Source organism: Bos javanicus, chromosome 22 (genome assembly GCF_032452875.1).
Source record: "Bos javanicus breed banteng chromosome 22, ARS-OSU_banteng_1.0, whole genome shotgun sequence".
Taxonomy (NCBI): Eukaryota; Metazoa; Chordata; class Mammalia; order Artiodactyla; family Bovidae; genus Bos; species Bos javanicus.
Genome location: NC_083889.1, coordinates 56075095 through 56096934, shown reverse-complemented (window position 1 = coordinate 56096934; position 21840 = coordinate 56075095). Strand labels below are relative to the sequence as shown.

Here is a 21840-nt window from a genome sequence, read left to right as displayed (position 1 = left end):
TTTCTTTGGCATATGAGTTTTGTTCTATAAAGTACCTTTACTAGAGAACAACTGAAAAGTCAAAACACATCTTCATCTCTGATTTATTCCTACTTTCCCATCCGGGATCGTTTCCTTGATAGTATCAGCTACCAAACTGACACTAAATACACAAATGAGAAAGATCTCTATTGGTTTTCATTTAAAAAATACAATTTTCAATGTTTTTGTTTTTAGGAAAACAGACATTATTTTACTACTTCTCCCAAGCAGACTTTAGGACTTTCAATTTTATCTTTAATTATTTTTAAAAGTATTTATTTATTCATTTATTTGGTTGCACTGGGTCTCAGCTGTGGCATATGGGATCTTTAGTTACAGCATATGGGATCCAGTTCCCCGACCTGGGATTGAACCCAGACCCCACTGCATTGGAACCCTGGAGTTCCAGCCACTGGACCACCAGGGAAGTCACTTTATTTATTTATTTTTTTTTAAATTTTTAATTGGAGGATAATTGCTTTACAATTTGTGTTGGTTTCGGCCATACAACAATATCTCTATTTTTAATTCTAACATTGTCAGTAAATTCTACCCACTCTTCTATTGTCAATTCCATTTCCACAGTTACCAATTCAGTTCAGTACTTTAAAAAGAGCGCCTATTACTACTACGTATGATAGTCACTACTCAGTCCAGCCCACATCCTAACAATTCCCTGAACTAGTGACTTCTCAAGGTATAATTCCTTCATTACTAATGGCCTGTCACAGTAGGAGTCATCTCCTCACTTCCGCCTACTTCTCCTGGTCTAGGGGTACCACCTTGTGGTCAGCAACAGGAATTATCCTTCCCATCACCTCGTTTCTTTCCCCTTTGGTAGAACATTACACCTAGGCTTTCTGGTTTTGCACACGGCTCAGTTAACTCAATCTTACAAACCTCCCTTTCTTTTGAACAGAGTAGAATGCCATCATGCAGTAATTTACTGCAGAGGGTAGTGTTCCTTATTTATAAACCCTGGGAAATTCACATACTCTAAGTCTACAAGCTATTTGTTACTGAATGAGAAAGAATGGGTTTTAGTCTACACCTTTGACAAGGCCAGTTGACATGACTATTTTTTAAAAAGCTACATATAAACACAGTAAATTTACTAAAAAAACAAAACAAAACAAAACACAGTAGGCCCCAAATGGAGTCTCTTATGCTAATTCTCGTAACATCAAACTGAGAACTAAACTACAGTTTTTTGCCTCTCCCAGAAGTGGACTCAAACCAGCCAACCAGGAACTGCTGATTAGCATTATTTAGGTAACCCTTGCCATCCTCTGTAAGGACAGTAACCTAGCAATAACCAACACACTTTTTGGACGAGTGTAACTTCCTTGTTCCTGCTCCCTTCTGCCTAGAAGTCTTTTTCTCTGTACAGCTCTTCAGAGTTCGTTTCTATTTGGCTCAGACTGAATGCTGCCCAATCCATGAATCATCAAATAAAGTCAATAAGCTCTTGACTTGGTTCAATTTCGTTTTTTTGAAAGGTACTAACACTTAGACCATACAACCTAAGTTTAAATAAGACATACAGATCAAATTCTCACTAGTTAAGAACTGTTTCAAGTATTGCTCCTCACCCATCAGGCACGGCAGACAGGTGGCTACAGCTTACGGCCTTGACGTACATTATCATTTTCTCCCCTTTAACAATGCCAAAAAAAATCCAACTTCCGTAACATTTCCTCATAGTACAGGCCTTTGGGACCTTACCCTTTGCTGTTCCCTCAGGTCTCCCTTCAGAGGTTTGGTCTGCTCCCTCGCATCCTCCAGGTCTTCGCTTGTATATCAGTGAGGTCTTCCCTGATCACTCTGCTTAAAACTTCCCTCCCTAGAAATCCTTATCCTCTTACGCAACTGTCATATCATGCACTTTACTTATATGTTTTGTTAAACTTCTCCAGAGCAAATATTTTTGTTTGTTTGTTTCACTCATACATTCTCAGTGCCTAAGACTGTGGTGGGCAAAGTATGGGCCGAGGCCCAGACACTGTTCACCAGTCAAACCCCGGCATGCCCATTCATTTACATAGTATGGGTGACTGATGTCATGCTCCGACACAGCTGAGTAGTTGCAAGACAGACCATATGGTGGAAAATACAATGACTACTTACAGAAAAAGTGTGCAGATCCCTAACCTAAAACAATGGTAGGTCAAACAATCAGTGGAACAACTACCAAGCAAACAAACACGGGGGGAAATGTCTCCGATCCCACGGTATTTTATAAAGATGTAACGGAAGAGTGTCTATACTGAGATATCACTATGAAGCTCTCCCCAGGCTGGCCACCTGTGACCCCTCTGAGGCCATCTTGTACTACTGTCCCCCCTCACTCAGCTTTTCCATACTGATCTTGCTATTCCCTGGACACGTCAGGTAGGGAATGTCAGCTCCTACCCTGGAGTTATTTCATCCGCCTGAGTACTTATCCCCCAGAAAGCCAGCCTCATGACTAATTTCTTCATCTCCTCAAGTCTTCACTCAAGCGTTACCTTCTCAGTGAGGCTTACCTTACCTTATACTGCAACTCCCCTCCCCTCTGTACACACCCCTAATCTTTTTCTTTCTCTAATTTTGCTCTTTTCTTCCCATAATACTCACCACACTTCATCGTAACATATTATTCATTTTTATATCTACTGTATGTTATCTCCTTCAATACAGAGTAAGCCTCCATAACAGCACATATGTTTGCCTGTTTCGTTTTCTGGTGTATTCTAACTACCTAGAAAACTGCCTAGTACATAGTTGGTATTTAATAAGTATTGATGAATAATTAAATGAAAGATTACTCCATTTCAAAAACTTCTCTGCATACACTCTCAAACTCCCTAACTAGATATCGTTTCTTGCTCCCTATCTATTTACTTCTAATTCATCAAACCAATAATTCAAGGGCCAAAGTATTGGATGCGTGCTCAGTCGCTCTGTCGTATCTGACTCTTCGACCCCATGGACTGTTAGCCTCGAGATTCTTCTGTCCATGGGATTCTCCAGGCAAGAATATTGGAGTTGGTTGCCATTTCCTCCTCCAGGGGATCTTCCTGACTCAGGGATCGATCCTGCACCTCCTGCAATGGCAGGCAGATTCTCTACCACTGACCCACGTAGTGAAGCCCAAACTATTGGCATGAGGAGTAAGACACACCCCTGCCCTTAGGTAATTCTTCTTTCCGCTCCCACCGTCTCGTCTTTGATCCAAACTACTGTCATCTCTCTGGACACGACAGCCTTCCAGCTCATCTATCTGCATCCCACCTGAACCCAGCCTAATCTACTCTTCACACCATAAACACAGTGATATTTTCTAATCATAAAGGTGCAACTGTCCCCTTTGCTTAAAATGCTTTGATATTACTCATTCCTCTTAAATGGAGAAAAACTCCTGAACACTGTCTGCAAACCTCTGTATGAACTCCTTCCTCTCTCTCTCTCCAGCCTTACCCTCTGTGTGCTTGCATGGACACGCACACACACCTGCCATCCCGTCCCTCGTACTCAGGAAAGCGTCCTTCTATCTCAGCACCTTTGCACCTGGAGTTCTCTCTCCATCACCTAATTACCTCAGCTTACCCTCCAGATCTTTGCCATTTCCTCACAGAAGTGACATCCTTAACTAGGTCCTAAGTTCCTGTAATAGGCTCCAGTAGCATGTGCCACGGTTGAAACTTTAGATTTGCTCAAGTGATTATTTAATATGTGTCCCCATCTGATAATAAACTCCATGAGAGTAAGGATCACATCTTTTTCTGTTCATCACAGTATCCACAGTGACTGGAACATCTCATTATATGTTTGCTGAACAAATGACTGAATGAAAGAGTAAGTCAAGATATGGACAAAAGGAAAAACTTTAGAGGAAAAATAAAAAGCGTGAGAAAGGAGTACTAGCTGTTAAGTTGTAGGAGGTAAAGAAGTCCACATGGGCTAAATCATGGGAGGTCCTGTGTATCATCTTAAAGAACTTTCTTTGCCCCTCAGGAAATGATGGAGCCAGTGACTGCTTTTTAAGCAGTGGAAATGACAATGACTTTAGTATTTCAGATAGCTCTCACAAGCTGTGTCCAGCATGGAGAAAAAAAGAATCTGAAAGGGCAGTGAGACAGATGAAGGCCTAAACTAGGGCACTGATTTGGAATGGAGAATGGGGGCAACCTTGGGGGTCATATCATTAAAGAGCAGGAGCGGTCCAGATAGCTCTAAGCTTGCCGACCGGGCTGAATGGGAGCTCCAGAAATTCAGATTCAGTAATTCTTAAAACTCGTGGGCTGACTGCACTGGAATCATCTGAGGCAACATGTTAGGAAGCAAACAGGAATATAATTAGAAGCGTTCATTATTAGCTATGATGATTACTCTTCATCCCACTTATTTAATGAAAAGGGAAACTATCTTTGGCCACAGCCTCGGGGTACTTGAAGAGATACTTCTTTTCAGTCACCCAGGCAAAGTGTGCAGAGTACTAGATATAAAGCACAAGAAGTTAACAGGTAATTTAACAGAAACTTACCCGCTCTGCAGACGCCTCATCCCCCGGCAGACACGCAGCAGCAGCGGCAGCGGCACAAGCTATTTCCATCACCACAGAGCTGGAAGGAGCGTCAGTAGTGGATGAAGACCTGGGTCGGCCGGACTGCATGACAGTTGCCATCTCCTGGCCAGATTTCCTGTTGATCTGGGGACTTCCCTTTGGGGCCTCTGGCTTGCCCCGCCTGCTGTGCAGGCTCGTCCCTCTCTTCATCTTGGGTGGCACGCGGATCTGCTGCAGGACACGATTCAGAGCTGTGGGGTGGGTGGGGACACCATCAGTCTCAGCACACGCGTTCTGGCTTTCCAGATCCATTTCAGGCTCTGGGTCTGCCTGAATCTGTTGCACATCGTGGGGGGACACGGACGACCTCCTGCGCTGGTGCTGGAAGAGATGCTTCAAGCCTTGGCCAATCACGTTAATGTTCTCCAAAGCATTGTGGGTCATTTTAGACAACTTTTGTTCTGATTCTGTTTGCTTTCTGGCCTCTGCATCTTGGGATTTGCCTCCGGGATCAGGGTCCTCAAATAACTGTTCACTGCCCGAAGGCTCCATCAGTAGACTTAATACGCTTATTTGCAAACTCAAAAAATTTTTTTAACACACCACGACTGTCAAATTAGGTAGGCATTGCTTCGACAGTAACTACACATGCAGCTGTGAGACGAAGGCTTCATGCCTACCTAATGTTAAAAAAAAAAAAAAAAAAAAAGCTCGTATTATAAATCCATGCAGAAACTCCAGTGTTAAAAGAAAAACATGCCACTAGCCCAAGAAGTAGACACTATCATTAAGCAATCTTTAATCAGAAGATTAAAAGATAGTTTTCTAGATAGTGGGTAATGATTATTTTCTAGAATAGGAGGAAAAGCTCCGAAACAAGTACAAAGGAAATGAAAAAACAGCGCTGTTAAAAAACTCCCTACAAGTTGCAATGTGAAGAGGAACTACATACTAGAAGGGTCATCTTGGAATGCAAACCATAATAATATTTGAGAGAACAGCCATTACTTGGGAAATCGAGAGACATCCGAGCACAGAGCATTCAATACAGACACTCTAGCTGAGGCAATTGAAATGATTCCTCTCAATCACAACCATAGTTAATTATCTGCATGCTGAAGCTCAATATAGTAAATTCAAAGAATAACTGTGAAACGTGGACATCCCAATCTAACTGCATTGTGGGTTTTAATGGAAAAGAGGAATTTCCAGTTATCATTTATATTCATCAAGGTCACTGGCAACTAGACACTTCTCTTTTGAGAAGGTTTGCTCTTTTGAGAAGAAAATGCAAACTGAAATCTTATAGGTTGGATTCTCTGCTGGAACACAAACGACCTTTCGGTACAATGAGTACATGATCCAGAAAGAATCTGTCTTCAGAGACTAGAGCTTGGCTCAGAACCAGTGAACAAAGAAAGAGACTCAAAGGAATCCCTTTCTTTGAAAAGGGTCGACTCTGACAAGAGGCTGCCCATGTACAGTCCACCCTCCATATGCACAGGTTCCACATCTGCAGATTCAACCAACCTCAGATGGAAAACATTTGGGGTGAAGGAGTTCTAGGATTTCCAAAGAGCAAAACCTGAATTTGCCATGCTCCCAGCAACTGTTTTCATAGCATTTATTTACGTTGTATTAGGTATTATAAATGCTCTACAGATGATTTAAGGTATATGGGAGGATGCGCATGGTTCTATGCAAATACTATGCCATTTCATATAGGAGACATGAGCATCTGAGGATTTCGTTATCTGCAGGAGTCCTGGAACCAGTCCTCCATGGGTACCAAGGGACGGCTGTATTCACACAAACTCAAAAGCAAAGAAGTGACACAGTAACTGGGTATGACTAAAAAGGAGAGAAAAAGAAAGGTCAAATAGCAACCACACACCAACATTAAAGTGCAGGAAATTAAAAGGAAGTTGAAACTAAGAGATGTAAGGTCAGCATAACTGCCACAGTTACGGAAGTCACATGCCAAAGAAAGGGAGGGTGTGGTAGGGATAAGATTTCTCATAATAGAAAACTTTTTTTAAAAAATTGAGTTTCTGCAAGTATGTAAAACAAAACTGCATTAATGTACAGAACCTGCTACGGAGGACAAAATGTGGTGCGTGAAGTTCTTTATTTCTATATTTTACCTCAACTTTTCCTTCAAAGGGCTTTAAAACTCCCTGCGTTACAACAAGGACTTTGAACAGTTTGAAGTCACTACTAAGTCACTACCAAGTCTGAAGCACTTAGGGTGGTCATGGTCTGGGCATACGCAGACAGACCTCTGGCCACCAAACAGCAATCTGAAAGGCATAAATCAGTTGGATTTAAGAGTTCACGGTGACCTCCAGACTCCTAGAGTCCAAAGGGATAGGAATGCAAACCCATCAGACCTTTCTTCCTGGTAACTTCTCTCAGACGACCCTCTCACCATGAACGTGGATGGACACCGTCACTGTGGCTTTGCGGACCACACTCTTACATGCCTATCTTCCCATCTCCTAACCTCTTCATGACTCAGGAGCATAAACCATGTTGACAGGGTTAAGGCCTTTAACCAGTACCTTCCTACTAACTAAATACCACAAAATTCTTTGCTCCCAAACTAGGCAAATGAGGAGCAGTCACGAGGATGGGAAATTTCACTGCTTTTCACTCAAATTCTCTGTGGCTGCACCAAAAACCTGCCACACGGCTGGGGCCTCTCACCCTTTTCCCGACTCTGTGTTGCTTTTATTTTTCCTTTTCCCTTTGGGAGAGCCAAGAGAGAAGCCCTTAATCCTACCAACATAAACAAATGTTTTGGGCTATATGGAGTTTTCTGGGGCTCCTTGTGGGCAAAAATGTTGTCAACAGTATATGTATTTAATTATCCTGACCTTCCCTCATGAGTTTCTAGTGCAGACTAATAGTTGTTGAATTATTTTCACTCTGCAAAGCACTGAGCTTCTCAGACAAAAAGGGCTATGTAACCAAGATAATCCAGTAACTGTATATCAATTAACCTCTTCTTGTACTGGGATATTTAGACCCCGAAAAGACAGAAGGATGTGAAAGCAGCAGGCTGATAATGAGGAAGTAAATTACTTTTTTCCTTATTTATATTGCATTAGCTAAATAATACAACATATTTTTTGTTGCTGCTATTTTGAAAGTAAAACATATAAAATAAGTTTCTCCCATGATAATAAAAGACACCATAAAGAGAGGAATGGTATCAAGGTTCGTTAGAACACCAAACAATCTACTTGTCTCATATATAAACATACAAGGAATTTATTACTCAGCAGATCAGCTTCATTGGGCAGTGTTATAAACTAATCAAGGGGCTTCCCTTGTGGCTCAGATGGTAAAGCGTCTGACTACAATGCAGAAGACCCGGGTTCAATCCCTGGATCGGGAAGATCCTCTGGAGAAGGAAATGGCAACCCACTCCAGTACTCTTGCCTGGAAAATCCCATGGATGGAGAAGCCCAGTAGGCTACAGTACATGGGGTCGCAAAGAGTCAGACATGACTGAGCAACTTCACTTCACTTCACATTAACTTCACTTCACATAAACCTGCTTCTTGGTTTTAAAAAATGGAAAATATGGTACATTTTTAAATGTCTGTATCTTCATTTGAGATTTCATTAGCATGTCTATATCATTTATTCTCATATAATTTAAAAGAATGATTAATTATAAGGATATGCCAGCATTTGGAGGAAAACCCAGAAACAGGGTGTTGACTTCCAAGCCAAAGCTTGCATAGGCTATCTACATGGCTGCACAGATTACCTAGTAGAGGAGTAGTAAATTCTGGGATTTCTAAAGGCAAAACATATCTTCATGATACTAACAGAAGCTTACCTAACACAGAACACCAAAGAAACTTAAACTGAGCTTTAAGCATCAAATTGTTAGATAAGAATTTTGAAACAACAACCTGTTGCACTGACTGTAAAACGTAATGCTATAATCATTATATAAAACTTGTGACAAGAAGAAAGCAAGCACTAAAATAATTCAATAACGCGAATGTTTTTTAAGACTCCCCTATTTTCTTCTGTAAGACAGTAGTAAAATTCAAATGAAGAATAACTGCTGTTCAGCTTATTAAACTTCCCAAACAACTGTATTGCTATCTCTGGTTTAACACAAACAAGTTCAACTGTAAAGCTAAGTGTTCTTTCATAAGAAGGAAATGTTGGCTTCTCTTTTATTTACAGGGCTTCTCTGAAAAGTAAAGTCCTGAGGAAACCAATAGAGAGAAAAGGGAACAAAAGGATATGGGAGAAAGGGGGCAGGAGGAAGGGGTGGAAAGCGGGGAAAAAAGAGGAGGAAATGGGAGCCACCGACAAACCAGGTATTTCAGAAAACTTGGTTAAATTCTCAGAATTTTAACAATTTTCTACAACAGTTTTGAAAAAAAAAAAAAATTCGAATTATATATGAACTATCTTTCTTTTTTTTTCCTTTAAGTTGTTACTCCCAACTTTTTAGTTTTCTTGATAGACACGGTGACCAAAGCATTTTGGTTTGGCTATGAACCAAATTATTTCACTGACGCTAACAAATTGGATACTTGCCTTTATCACTCTTCCTCAAGCACTTCTAAGGTGTTCTGGAATCCTTTTAGGGAAAGCTGAAAAGCAAACATTAAGAATTACAAGGTAGGAAACTTAGAAGAGGGGAGTTTATTTATATAAACATAGGAAAAAACTGAGTATACACATAACAAAATGGTAACATTTAGCTCTCAGTGGTAGTACAGGGTAATTTTTTCTAGTGTTTTTCAGTATTTTCTCATTTTGCAAAGAAATAATGAAAAAAAAAAACTATAATCAAGAAAAAACAATTTGAGGAACGTCAATATTAAAAAAAAAAGTATATTTCATAAATCTTTTTACACTATGATACTGAATTAGGAATGGATAGTCCATTAATTCTAATCTTAAAGTAAAATGAAATGCAAAATAAGTGTGTTAGTCGCTCAGTCATGTCTGATTCTTTGCGACCCCGTGGACTGTATGTAGCCTGCCACGCTCCTCTGTCCACAGAATTCTGCAGGCCAGAATACTGGAGTGTGTTGCCATTCCTACTCCAGGGGATCTTCCCGACCCAGGGACTGAATCCGGGCCTCCCGAATTGTGGGCAGATTCCTTACCAACATGAAAAGAAGCATAATTTTATAAGCAAGTATCTTTCAAGTAGCTTCCAATTCTCCATCCACAATTTTGCGTTCAAAAGCAACTCTTAATAAGTATGTCTACCATGAATAATTGAGGCTCAAGATGCACCAAAATGGAAAATTCCCTGGAAAACAGCCATTACCAGAGGCAATTTACTCAGGCATGTGTTTGGGGGGCATCTGCTTTGTGCTCCAAATTACACAAACAAAGCATCCTACCTTACCCTCAAGGAAGTAATCTAGGATGGAAAGTGAGTTTACATACTTGAAGCTTAAGAGAAACAGCACAGAACAACATAATTAAGTGCTAGAATGTGTAAGGACAACTATGATTACCATCAGAAGTGAAGAAATCCGATGACACTTGCCTCAAAAAGTTTCAAGAACAAAGAAGCTTTCACTGCACTTTGAAAGATGAGAAGATGGATGAATGAGCAGGAAGATACAGGCTGAGATTCCCAGCTGCAGAGCAGCACACACGCTACACACTGGGGGCCAGTGAAGAGGCCAGATGACTGCACTGGGGGTACTCATCCTGAGTCATCTGGAGAACTGGGTGGCTGGTGGGCAGATGTGAGGGGGGACTTTCCATCTTTAACTTTTTCTACCTCTCGAAGTATATACATTATGACTATTCTTATGTCAGGAAAAAATAAACTTACACATTTGGAAAAAAAAGAAAGTAAATACATGTTTTAATCTCAAGGGGAAACATTTTAAAATTATAGAAAAGGACATAACTATTGTGCTAGCAGAAAGGAAAAACAGAATTAAAATATGCAAATAAATACAAAAAGGAGGGAAAGCAAGATTGCAGATAAGACATATAAAAAGGAAAATATAAGATACCAAATGCAAACCCAAATATCCCAATAATTATATTAAATCTAAGTGGACCAAAAGACAAAGACTACCTATCACACTAAATAAAAAACGGAGATCAATCCCTGGTGGCCCAGTGGTTAGGACCCGGCACTTTCACAGCAGTGGCCCGGTTCATTCCCTGGTTGGGGAACTAAGATCCCACAAGCCCCGTGACGTGGCCAAAAAAAAAAAATTCTCTATTATGATGTGTAAAAGAATCATGCCAAATATAGAGAACAATTAAAATAAAATGTATAGAAAGGGTTAACAAACATAATCTAAACAAAAGCTGCTCAAGCTTTATTAGTAGTACTCAAAGTAGACTATAATTCAAAAAGCATTAATGGAGGTAATATAATTCATAGGATTAAATGCAGAACTCATTAGAAAGACATAATTTAAAATTTATATGCAAGTAATAACATAGCCTCCAAATGCATAAAGCACAATTTAGCAGACCTACAAGAAGTGAAATATATCTATAAGCATAATGGAGAAATTTTTAAAATCTCTCATAATTGATAGAATAAACAACCTAAATCAGAAGAAAAAGAGAGTTAGATCTGAATAGCATGGTTAACAAACTGGGGACCTAAACAGACATTTGCATAAGACAGTACCCAATAACTGCAGAATACTCTATCAAGTTCAAAGAGATCACGTACAAAAAGTGACCCATATGCTGAGCACTAAATCAAGTCTCACAAGTTCTTCTCTGACCACAATGTGGACTCCTAAGGTTCACAGTGGATAAAACCGCTCTCTCCCCACCACCCACAATGCCACCTGACCAAACCTGCAGACAATGCAACAGGGATGGAGTAACACAAGATGCTAGACAAGCACCTATAATCCTAGAGGTAAAGCTTTCTTTCTAACCAAAGGAAATACAGCCCCAAGAGCATGCAGGAATTCCACTGCAGTCAGGATGATTAAATCACAAATTTTGACCAATTGCTGGACACTGAATGTGGGCCAGTATGACAGTGCCAAGTCTCAAGGGACTGCAATCAGGAGAGAGGCTCTACCCTATTACAGGCTTTTCTGCCAGGAACCTCAAAGGCTGTGTGTGTGGGGGAAGGGGGGTGGGGGGGAGGCAGATAGAATCTGAGAGAATGCAAAGAAGCTTCTTATCCCAGCCCCCACCCTTGTGGAGCTTGGCAGCCAACGCCAATCAGCCCAAATTTACCCCCTACTAGCTTAGGGACTTCCCTGGTGGTCCAGGGTGGTTAAGCCTCCGTATGCTCCCACTGCAGGGAACGAAGATTCTGCATGCTACATGGTGAGGCCAAAAAAATAAAATACAGGGGCAGAGAAGGCTGCTTTGAATAGGAAATTCAAACAAAAACTACTATTGGTTAAAATCTATTAAGAAAAAAACTTAAGCTTAAAAAAGGGGAGGGAATATAAAACCTAAGATAGACACAGCAGTTGAGGAAGAAAAAAGAAGGGGAACAACTCCACTCCTAGAAACAGAAAATTTTACAAGAGACCCAGGTTCTAGTGCCTGCCTAAATCTGAGGCGTACCAGATCATCACAGAACTCCCCTCAACCTCCACTATCATGCTAACAGTTCAGTTCAGTTCAGATGCTCAATCACTCAGTCATGTCTGCCCCTTTGCGACCCCATGGACTGCAGCATGCCAGGCTTCCCTGTCCATCACCAACTCCTGGAGCTTGCTCAAACTCAGGTCCATCGAGTCGCTGATGCCATCCAACCATCTTATCCTCTGTCATCTCCTTCTCCTCCTGCCTTCAATCTTTCCTAGCATGAGGGTCTTTTCCAAGGAGTCAGTTCTTGGCATCAGGTGGCCAAAGTATTAGAGTTTCAGCATCAGTCCTTCCAATGAATATTCAGGACTGATTTCCTTTAGGATTGACTGGTTTCATCTCCTTGCAATCCAAGGGACTCTCAAGAGTCTTCTCCAGCACCACAGTTCAAAAGCACCAATTCTTTGGCACTCAGCTTCCTTTATAGTCCAACTCTCACATCCATACATGACTACTGGAAAAATCAGAGCTTTGACTAGACGGACCTTTGTCAGCAAAGTAATGTTTCTGCTAACAAGCTTTGAGTAAAAATAATGGAATATAGCTGCAATAAACAAACTCACTGTGTGAAACAGCACAAAGAGAAAACCCAAAGCTAAGCCGGGATATAATGGACACTAGGGAAATTTGAAGTCTTTGGTTTCCATGGCAACAACATGTATCAATGCTGGTAACCATAGCAATAATACTCTTTAAACATAGCCCAACCCCTAACAGATTAATTTAAATTCTACCTCAAAGGCTCAGCAGAAGGAAGCTTGCAGTCTTCTCCAAGCATATCAGATATTCACCTCAGTATTTCCTGTTCTACACAAAATGGACACCTTTCAACAAGAACTAATGAAGCATGCCAAGATCAGATCAGATCAGTCGCTCAGTCATGTCCGACTCCTTGCGACCCCATGAATCGCAGCACGCCAGGCCTCCCTGTCCAACACCAACTCCCGGAGTTCACTGAGACTCACGTCCATTGAGTTAGTGATGCCATCCAGCCATCTCATCCTCTGTCGTCCCCTTCTCCTCCTGCCCCCAATCCCTCCCAGCATCAGAGTCTTTTCCAATGAGTCAACTCTTCGCATGAGGTGGCCAAAGTACTGGAGTTTCAGCTTTAGCATCATTCCTTCCAAAGAACACCCAGGACTGATCTCCTTCAGAATGGACTGGTTGGATCTCCTTGCAGTCCAAGGGACTCTTGAGAGTCTTCTCCAACACCACAGTTCAAAAGCATCAGTTCTTTGGCGCTCAGCCTTCTTCACAGTCCAACTCTCACATCCATACATGACCACTGGAAAAACCATAGCCTTGACTAGACGGACCTTTGTTGGCAAAGTAATGTCTCTGCTTTTGAATATGCTATCTAGGTTGGTCATAACTTTCCTTCCAAGGAGTAAGCGTCTTTTAATTTCATGGCTGCAGTCACCATTTGCAGTGATTTTGGAGCCCAGAAAAATAAAGTCTGACACTGTTTCCACTATTTCCCCATCTACTTCCCATGAAGTGATGGGACCGGATGCCATGATCTTCGTTTTCTGAATGTTGAGCTTTAAGCCAACTTTTTCACTCTCCACTTTAATAAAAACATAGTTTGCAGAAACAAAGCAATCATCAGAACTAGACTCAGAAATGCCATGGTATGAGAATTATCAGAGAATTTAAAACATGATTAATATGGTAGAGAATAATGGAAAAGGTAGACAACATGCAAGATCACACAGGTAGTTTGACAGAGACGTGGAAATCATAAAGAATATAGTGGAAATCCTAGAAAGAGAAACATGGTAATAAACAACAAATTATTTTAGTAGATTTGAAACAGCTAAAAAAGAATCAGGGAACTTGAAGACAGGCTCACAGAAATTACTCAAATTGAAACATAAAGAAGAAAAGAAGTAGGAAAATAAAACAAGAGAAAACATCCAAGAACTGTGGGAAAATATCAAATAGTGTAATATACTCAGAATGCCTAGAGAAGAAAGAACAAAGCAGAAGAAATATGTGAATGGTTAAGTGACAAGACACCAAACTACAGATTTAAGAAGGTCCAAAAATGTCAAACAAGACTTAAAAGAAACCCCAAAACTAGGCATAATAGCTAGCTGAAATAACAGCTGAAAAGAAAAAGGGAAATCGTGAAGGCAACCAGAGAGGGAAAACATAGTATATACAGAGGAACAAGGATAAGGATTATAATAACCTTGCTGTCAGAAACTTTGCAAGCAAGATAATAGGGGTTTAGCAACTTTAAAAAAATGTTGAAAGAAAAAGATTGTTCAACCAGTATTCTATATCTAGTGAGAATATCCTTCATAAGTGAAGAGGAAATAAAGACTTTTCCAATGTGTAAGTGCACTTTTTGGTGCAGCCACTATGGAAGACAGTATGGCTGCTGCTGCTGCTAAGTCGCTTCAGTCATGGCCGACTCAGTGCGACCCCACAGACGGCAGCCCAGCAGGCTCCCCGTCCCTGGGATTCTCCAGGCAAGAACACTGGAGCGGGTTGCCACTTCCTTCTCCAATGCATGAAAGTGAAAAGTGAAAGTGAAGTCGCTCAGTCATGTCCCAGTCTTTGTGACCCCGTGGACTGCAGCCCACCAGGCTCCTCCGTCCATGGGATTTTCCGGCAAGAGTCCTGGAGTGGGGTGCCATTGCCTTCTCCATGGAAAACAGTATGGAGTTTTCCCTAAAAAGCTATCAAGAAAAAACAGAGCTGCCTTATGACCCAGCAATACCACTCTTGAACGTACATCTGGAGAAAACTCTAATTCAAAAAGATACATGCACCCCAATATCATAGCAGCACTATGAATAATAACTAAGACATGGAAGCAACCTAAATGTCCATGAGTAGAGGAATGGATAAACAAGATGTAGCGTATGTACACAATGGTAAGATACTCAGTCATAAAAAGAATGAAGCAATGCCATTTGCAGCAACAACGATAGACCCAGAGAGTATCATACTAGGTGAAGTAAGTCAGAGAAGACAGATATCACAGAATATCTGCGGAATATTATATGTGGAATCCAAAAAAATGATACAAATGAACTTACTTACAAAACAGAAACAGACTCACAGAGAAAATGAACTTACAGTTGTCAAAGGTGAAAGCGGGTGAGGATAAACTGGGAAATTAGGGCTTAAAAGATATACACTACTAAAACAGATAAACAAGGCCTACTGTACAGCACCAATAACTATGTTCAATATCTTGTAACAACCTAAAAAGGAAAAGAATCTGAAAGGGAATACATATATACACATACGTATAACTGAATCAGCTTGCTGAACACGAGAAACTAACACAACATTGTAAATCAGTTCAGTTCAGTTCAGTCGCTCAGTCACCTCTGACTCTGTGATCCCATAGACTGCAGCACACCAGACTTCCCTGTCCATCACCAACTCCCGGAACTTGCTCAAACTCATGTCCAGCAAGTTTCTGATGCCATCCAACCATCTCATCCATTGTCATCCCCTTCTGCTCCTGCCTTCAATCTTTCCCAGCATCAGAGTCTTTTCAAATGAGTCCATTCATCGCATCAGGTGGCCAAACTATCAGAGCTTCAGCTTCAGCATCAGTCCTTCCAATGAATATTCACGACTGATTTCCTTTAGGGTTGACTGGTTTGATCTCCTTGCAGTCCTAGGGATTCTCAAGAGTCTACTCCAACACCACAGTTCAAAAGCATAAATTCTTCAGCACTCAGCTTTCTTTATGGTCCAACTCTCACATCCATACATGACTACTGGAAAAACCATAATTTTGACTATATGGAACTCTGTCGGTAAAGTAGTATCTCTGCTTTTAATATGCTGGTGTGTGAAATGAGTGTAATTGTGAGGTAGTATGAACATTCTTTGGCATTGCCTTTCTTTGGGATTGGAATGAAAACTGATCTTTTCCAGTCCTGTGGCCGCTGCTGAATTTTCCAACCATACTTCAATTAAAAAATCTTAATTTCAAATTTCTTACATCAAGTATTCACGATATGTAATTCAAAACAGGAAAGAATACTCAAAATAAACATACACCAGTATTTATTATTAATTAATGTCACATACAAATAGCAGGCTTCCCAGGAGGCTCAGTGGGTAAAGCCTCCACCTGCAATGCAGGAGACACAGGTTCAGTCCCTGGGTCAGGAAGATCCCTTGATGGAGGGCACGGCGACCCACTCCAGTATTCCTGCCTAGAGAATTCCATAACAGAGGAGTCTGGAGGGCCACACTTCATGGGGTCAATAAGAGTCAGACAAAACTGAAGTGATTGAGCACGTACACACACTTAATATAAATGTTACATTTCAATATGCCTTCAGAATGTCAAACTCTGCTCAACTGACCCAGAGCCAATCTTAAATCTCTCTAGAGTAAATGGATGAACACAAAGTTTAGAAATAAAACTTAGTCATGTTTTTTGGATTTTAAAAACGTCTTCAACTCCTGCTCTTTCTCCTTCACTGTAGGTCATCTGAAGTGGTTTCAGTGGGAACACATACTTTATGCTTTGCTACACTGCAAATTTATTCAGCAGTTCTATTCTTGAAGTCATTATTTCTTCTCATGCTTCTATTTTATAAAGGACAACATTTTTCCGGCTCCCTCCTAAGGGTATTTGTGATTTAGCAATATCTTTTCCCAGCCTGGTCATTCACACTCAAAACAAACCTTTCTCTTGACCTCCTTGGTTTATAAATGCATAGACAAGAAACCCAAGAGTTGAGCCAGAAATGAGAAAGACGTAATCAAGTAAGTTCAACAGATATTTACTACTTTGAAAAATGAAATCTCCTCAGTCACAAATATAGCTTTATCACATTTCCTTGTGGCTCAGATGGTAAAGAATCTGCCTGCAATGAGGGAGACCTGGGTTAAGTCCCTGGGTTGGGAAGATCCCCTGGAGCAGGGAGAGGCTCCCCACTCCAGTATTCTAGCCTGGAGAATTCTATGGACTGTATAGTCCATGGGGTCACAAATAGTCGGACACAACTGAGCAACTTTCACTTCACTTCACTTCACTTGAGTTCACTCAGTAAATATGGCTGAAGCAAGAAGACCTTACTAAAAGCACAGTGACTACAAAGAATGGGTAGATCTAGTGCCTTGGCTTAAACTGTTCTGTAAATGAACAAACGTGCAAACATGAGAATACAAGATACTAAAATACAATGCTCCATTAAAAGTGAGAAATACGGTCAAAGTTAGACTGTCCAGTGAGTAGTTGCTAACTACAAGACAACAAATGCACTGGTGGAATCTGTCTGCTGTATTTTGGAACTATGGAACCTATTTAAGGCTTGCAACTTACAAGCGAAGGCTTGGACAGTAAGTTGCATTTAATTTCAATTTCAACTCCTAGCACTGTAGCAGCTACACAGCTTCCTCTAGCAACACGGAGGTCAGCTGGGCAAGCTTCCAGAGCAGCTTGGACACAGCTTATAGGAGCTAGGGTGGGCAAAAAAGACTCTGTTCTCCAAATACTGCAGATCTATGTGATCTATGCTCTGACCACTGACTGTTACTTCTGATCACAAAGATGCAGAGAGAGGTGCTCATTTTTGTTGCACCTTTCCTCCTTATCCCTCTGATCCCCGGTAGTTGCAAGGCCCTCTCTCTCTAGCTAAGTGACTTCCAAGGGATTTATTTAAAGGACTGGTATCCTTCTTTCTAATACTCTGGCCACCTGATGTGAAGAACTGACTCATTGGAAAAGACCTTGATGCTGGGAAAGATTGGAGGCGGGAGGAGAAGGGGATGACAGAGGATGAGATGGTTGGATGGCATCATCAACTCGATGGACATGAGTTTGAGCAAGCTCTGGGAGTTGGTGATGGACAGGGAAGTCTGGCATGCTGCAGTCCATGGGGTCGCAAAGAGTCGGACAGGACTGAGTGACTGAACTGAACTGACCCTTTCTCCCCCAATCCATCTTCCTACCCCTTACCCCCACTATTGGCAGCCAGACACTCAAGACTAAGACATTCAAAAGCAACTGCATACACATTCTTCTGAAATGTACGTGGGATACATTTAAGGACAGACCACATAGCAGCTCACAAATTAAGTCTCAATATATTTTAAAAGAGATACAAACTATCTTCAATCAGAATGGGATGAAGTTAGAAAATAACAATAGAAAGATAACTGGAAATTCACAAATTTGTGAAAATTGAACCACACACTATTATATTAACAAATGAATCAAAGAAATCACAAGGGAAATTAGCAAAAACTTAGAGACGAATGAAAATGAAAACATGACATTCTAAAATCTATGGGACACTTAGAAAGCCGCACAGAGGCGGAAATTTATAGACTATAAATCCCCACACTAACAAACAAGAAAGATCATAAATCAAAAACACAATCTTATAACTTACAGAACTAGAAAAAGAGGAATTAAACCCAAAAGTGGAGAAGGGAGGAAATAAAGAAGATGAGAGCAAAAATCAATGAAACAGAGAAGAGAAAAACAATAGAGAAAATCAACGAAACTAAAAGCCGATTCCTTGAAAAGATGAACAAAACTGACAAACTTTGAGCTAGAGTGACTACTAAGAAAAGAGGACAGACTCAAAATCAGAAATGAAAGTGAGGACATAACTATCAATTCTATGGGAATAAAAAGGATTACCAGGGTACAGTATGAACAAAGGTGTGCAACAAATTGTACAACCAAGATGAAATGGACAGATTCCTAGAAACACAAAATCTACCAAGACTAACTCAAGACTTTGAACAGACCTACAAAGAGAAAGGAGATTGAATCACTGATCAAAAATCTCTTGACAACTTAACAGTAAGATGTAAGAAAGAGAAGTGAAAGTCGCTTAGTCGTGTCCGACTCTTTGCAACGTCCATGGGATTCTCCAGGCTGGGATACTGGAGTGGGTAGCCTTTCCCTTCTCCAGGGGATCTTCCCAACCCAGGGATGGAAGGCAGGTCTCCTGCATTGCAGGCAGACTCTTCACCAGCTGAGCCACCAGGGAAGCCTAAGGTGTAAGAAAGGTTACATTTAATGCAAAATTGTAAATTCTTTTCTAATTAACACTCAGATTACGTGTTATTTGAAAACCGTTAGTACTTTACTGAAAAGTCTGCATTTCTTTTGTAAAGAAAAGATAAATGCATAATGTGTAACAAAGGCTAAGTCCTGATAGAAAATGATATGGAACGATACTACTACCTCATCAATTCATGTTTTTGTACTTAACACTGTTCAAATATAGACTGTCCTGTCCTTTTGTCTGTACTTTTAAATGCCTTAAAAATGCAAGATGTAATATCCTAGCTGGATCCACAGAAATTAGAAAAGAATCCTACTTTTTTTTTTTTTCCCACTATGCTTTCCTGAAACCAGAAGAGAAAGCTTATTTTATATCCATCTCATGTTGTAACAGTATCTACTCAGGCCAGAGCTAAGATATATTTAATCTCACACTCTGTCTTCCTATCACACAAAGTCCCTTCCACGAACTAACTTGCCTTCAAAAACCTGACAGTGGCTGCTGAGATGAGGCAAAAGTTTAAGCACTGGGAGCACTCAGAGAAAACTAAACCAGTGAACCCAGGATCTGTTCAACAGTGGGGTCTCTCAGGTGGGCTTCTTCCCCTTCCGGGAGCAATCTATACAACAGTTTCCGAACTGTGCTCACAATGCGTTCATTCTCAGGATCACGACTCTGGAGCACACACATAAACCATGGCACAGCCAGAGCCCCCCAGACCCGTTCTGACAGGTCCAGGCCAAGCAACTGCAAGGCTTCCGACTGTGCCCCCCTCAGGCCTATGCGACCCAGCCTAAGGCTCCAGCTTAGGTTCCTTTCCTTCCTGCGGGCCTAGTGCTGGCTTTTGAGCAAAGGGAAATAAAGCTGTCAACCGAGTGGATCAAACTTCCAGCAGGATAAACAGAAAAAGACTGTCATACAAATTCCTTCAAATGAGCATCTGCTCCATAGAAATGAAGGCAACTTAAAGTTATAAAAGACAATACAATGAAAATTCAGTATATTTTAACTTTTTTTAATGATTAAAAGAATAATACTCAAATATGCTACTTTCATCAAATTATAAACCAGCCAGCCTAAGTAGAGAACAATACAACTCAAAGCCAAATAATACCAGGCAGAGCTATTTTTTATTTTTCTATGTTGATTCCATTAGGTAACATGCTCCTGAAAAATGAGGTCTTTTTCATCTTAACATTTTACAAAATTCTAGGATAAAAATAGACGGTTTATGGAGGGGAAGGGGTTGTTAGGTAGGGAGAATATATTATTATTAACGGCAAACATCAACTAATAACGCATTAATTATTTGCCAACATGAGAAACATGAGCAAGAGGACAGTATTTCTGGAAAGCATTAAAATTACAGATCTAATCATTCATTCAGGAAGCACTACCCAATGCCTACTCTGGTCAAAACTGCAGTACACATCAACACATATAAAACCCTACATTGGGAAAAGTACTGACAGGCATACCACTATGGAAAAGTAATTCCCACATGTGTTATTTATTTGTATCTTAAGAACAAAATACTATCAAACTAAACTAAAACTCAACATTCAAAAAACTAAGATCATGGCACCCAGTCCCATCACTCCACGGCAAATAGATGGAGAAACAATGGAAACAGTGACAGACTTTACTTTTTAGGGCTGCAAAATCACTGCAGATGGTGACTGCAGTCATGAAATTAAGACACTTGCTCCTTGGAAGAAAAGCTATGACCAATCTAGACAGCACAGTAAAAAGCAGAGACATTACTTTGCCAACAAAGGTCCGTCTAGTCAAAGCTATGGTTTTCCCAGTATGTATGGATAAGCTCAACATTCAGAAAACAAAGATCATGGCATCTGGTCCCATCACTTCATGGGAAATAGATGGGGAAACAATGGAAACAGAGTCAGTTATTTTGGGGGGGCTCCAAAATCACTGCAGATGGTGACTGCAGCCACGAAATTAAAAGACGCTTACTCCTTGGAAGGAAAGTTATGACCAACCTAGATAGCATATTCAAAAGCAGAGACATTACTTTGCCAACAAAGGTCCATCTAGTCAAGGCTATGGTTTTTCCAGTGGTCATGTATGGATGTGAGAGTTGGACTGTGAAGAAGGCTGAGCGCTGAAGAATTGATGCTTTTGAACTATGGTGTTGGAGAAGACTCTTGAGAGTCCCTTGGACTGCAAGGAGATCCAACCAGTCCATTCTGAAGGAGATCAGTCCTGGGTGTTCTTTGGAAGGAATGATGCTAAAGCTGAAACTCCAGTACTTTGGCCACCTCATGCGAAGAGTTGACACACTGGAAAAGACCTTGATGCTGGGAGGAATTGGGGGCAGGAGGAGAAGGGGATGACAGAGGATGAGATGGCTGGATGGCATCACTGACTCAATGGACATGAGTTTGAGCAAGCTCCAGGAGTTGGTGATGGACAGGGAGGCCTGGCATGCTGCAATTCATGGGGTCGCAAAGAGTCGGACACAACTGAGCGACTGAACTGAACTGATGGATATGAGAGTTGGACTATAAAGAAAGCTGAGCACCATAGAATTGATGCTTTTGAACTGTGGTGTTGGAGAAGACTTCAGAGTCCCTTGGAGTGCAAGGAGATCCAACTAGTCAATCCTAAAGGAAATCAGTCCTGAATATTGATTGGAAGGACTGATGCTGAAGCTGAAGC

At 40.9% G+C, this 21840-nt stretch overlaps 1 protein-coding gene across 9 annotated transcripts in view; it reads right to left on the bottom strand.

The window, feature by feature from the left end:
• TMCC1 (transmembrane and coiled-coil domain family 1) overlaps positions 1 to 21840 on the bottom strand; it is a 156626-nt gene that overhangs the window by 105460 nt on the left and 29326 nt on the right. For 8 of the 9 annotated variants that reach the window (XM_061397128.1, XM_061397126.1, XM_061397133.1 and 5 more), the window contains 2 exons: positions 9133 to 9192; positions 4547 to 5243 (listed from right to left, as the gene is read on the bottom strand). In XM_061397128.1, coding sequence (XP_061253112.1) covers positions 4547 to 5119 — 573 coding nt within the window. In that variant the 5' untranslated portion in view covers positions 5120 to 5243; positions 9133 to 9192. The remainder of the gene's footprint in view (positions 1 to 4546; positions 5244 to 9132; positions 9193 to 21840) is intronic. The other variant, XM_061397134.1, reaches the window with a different exon arrangement.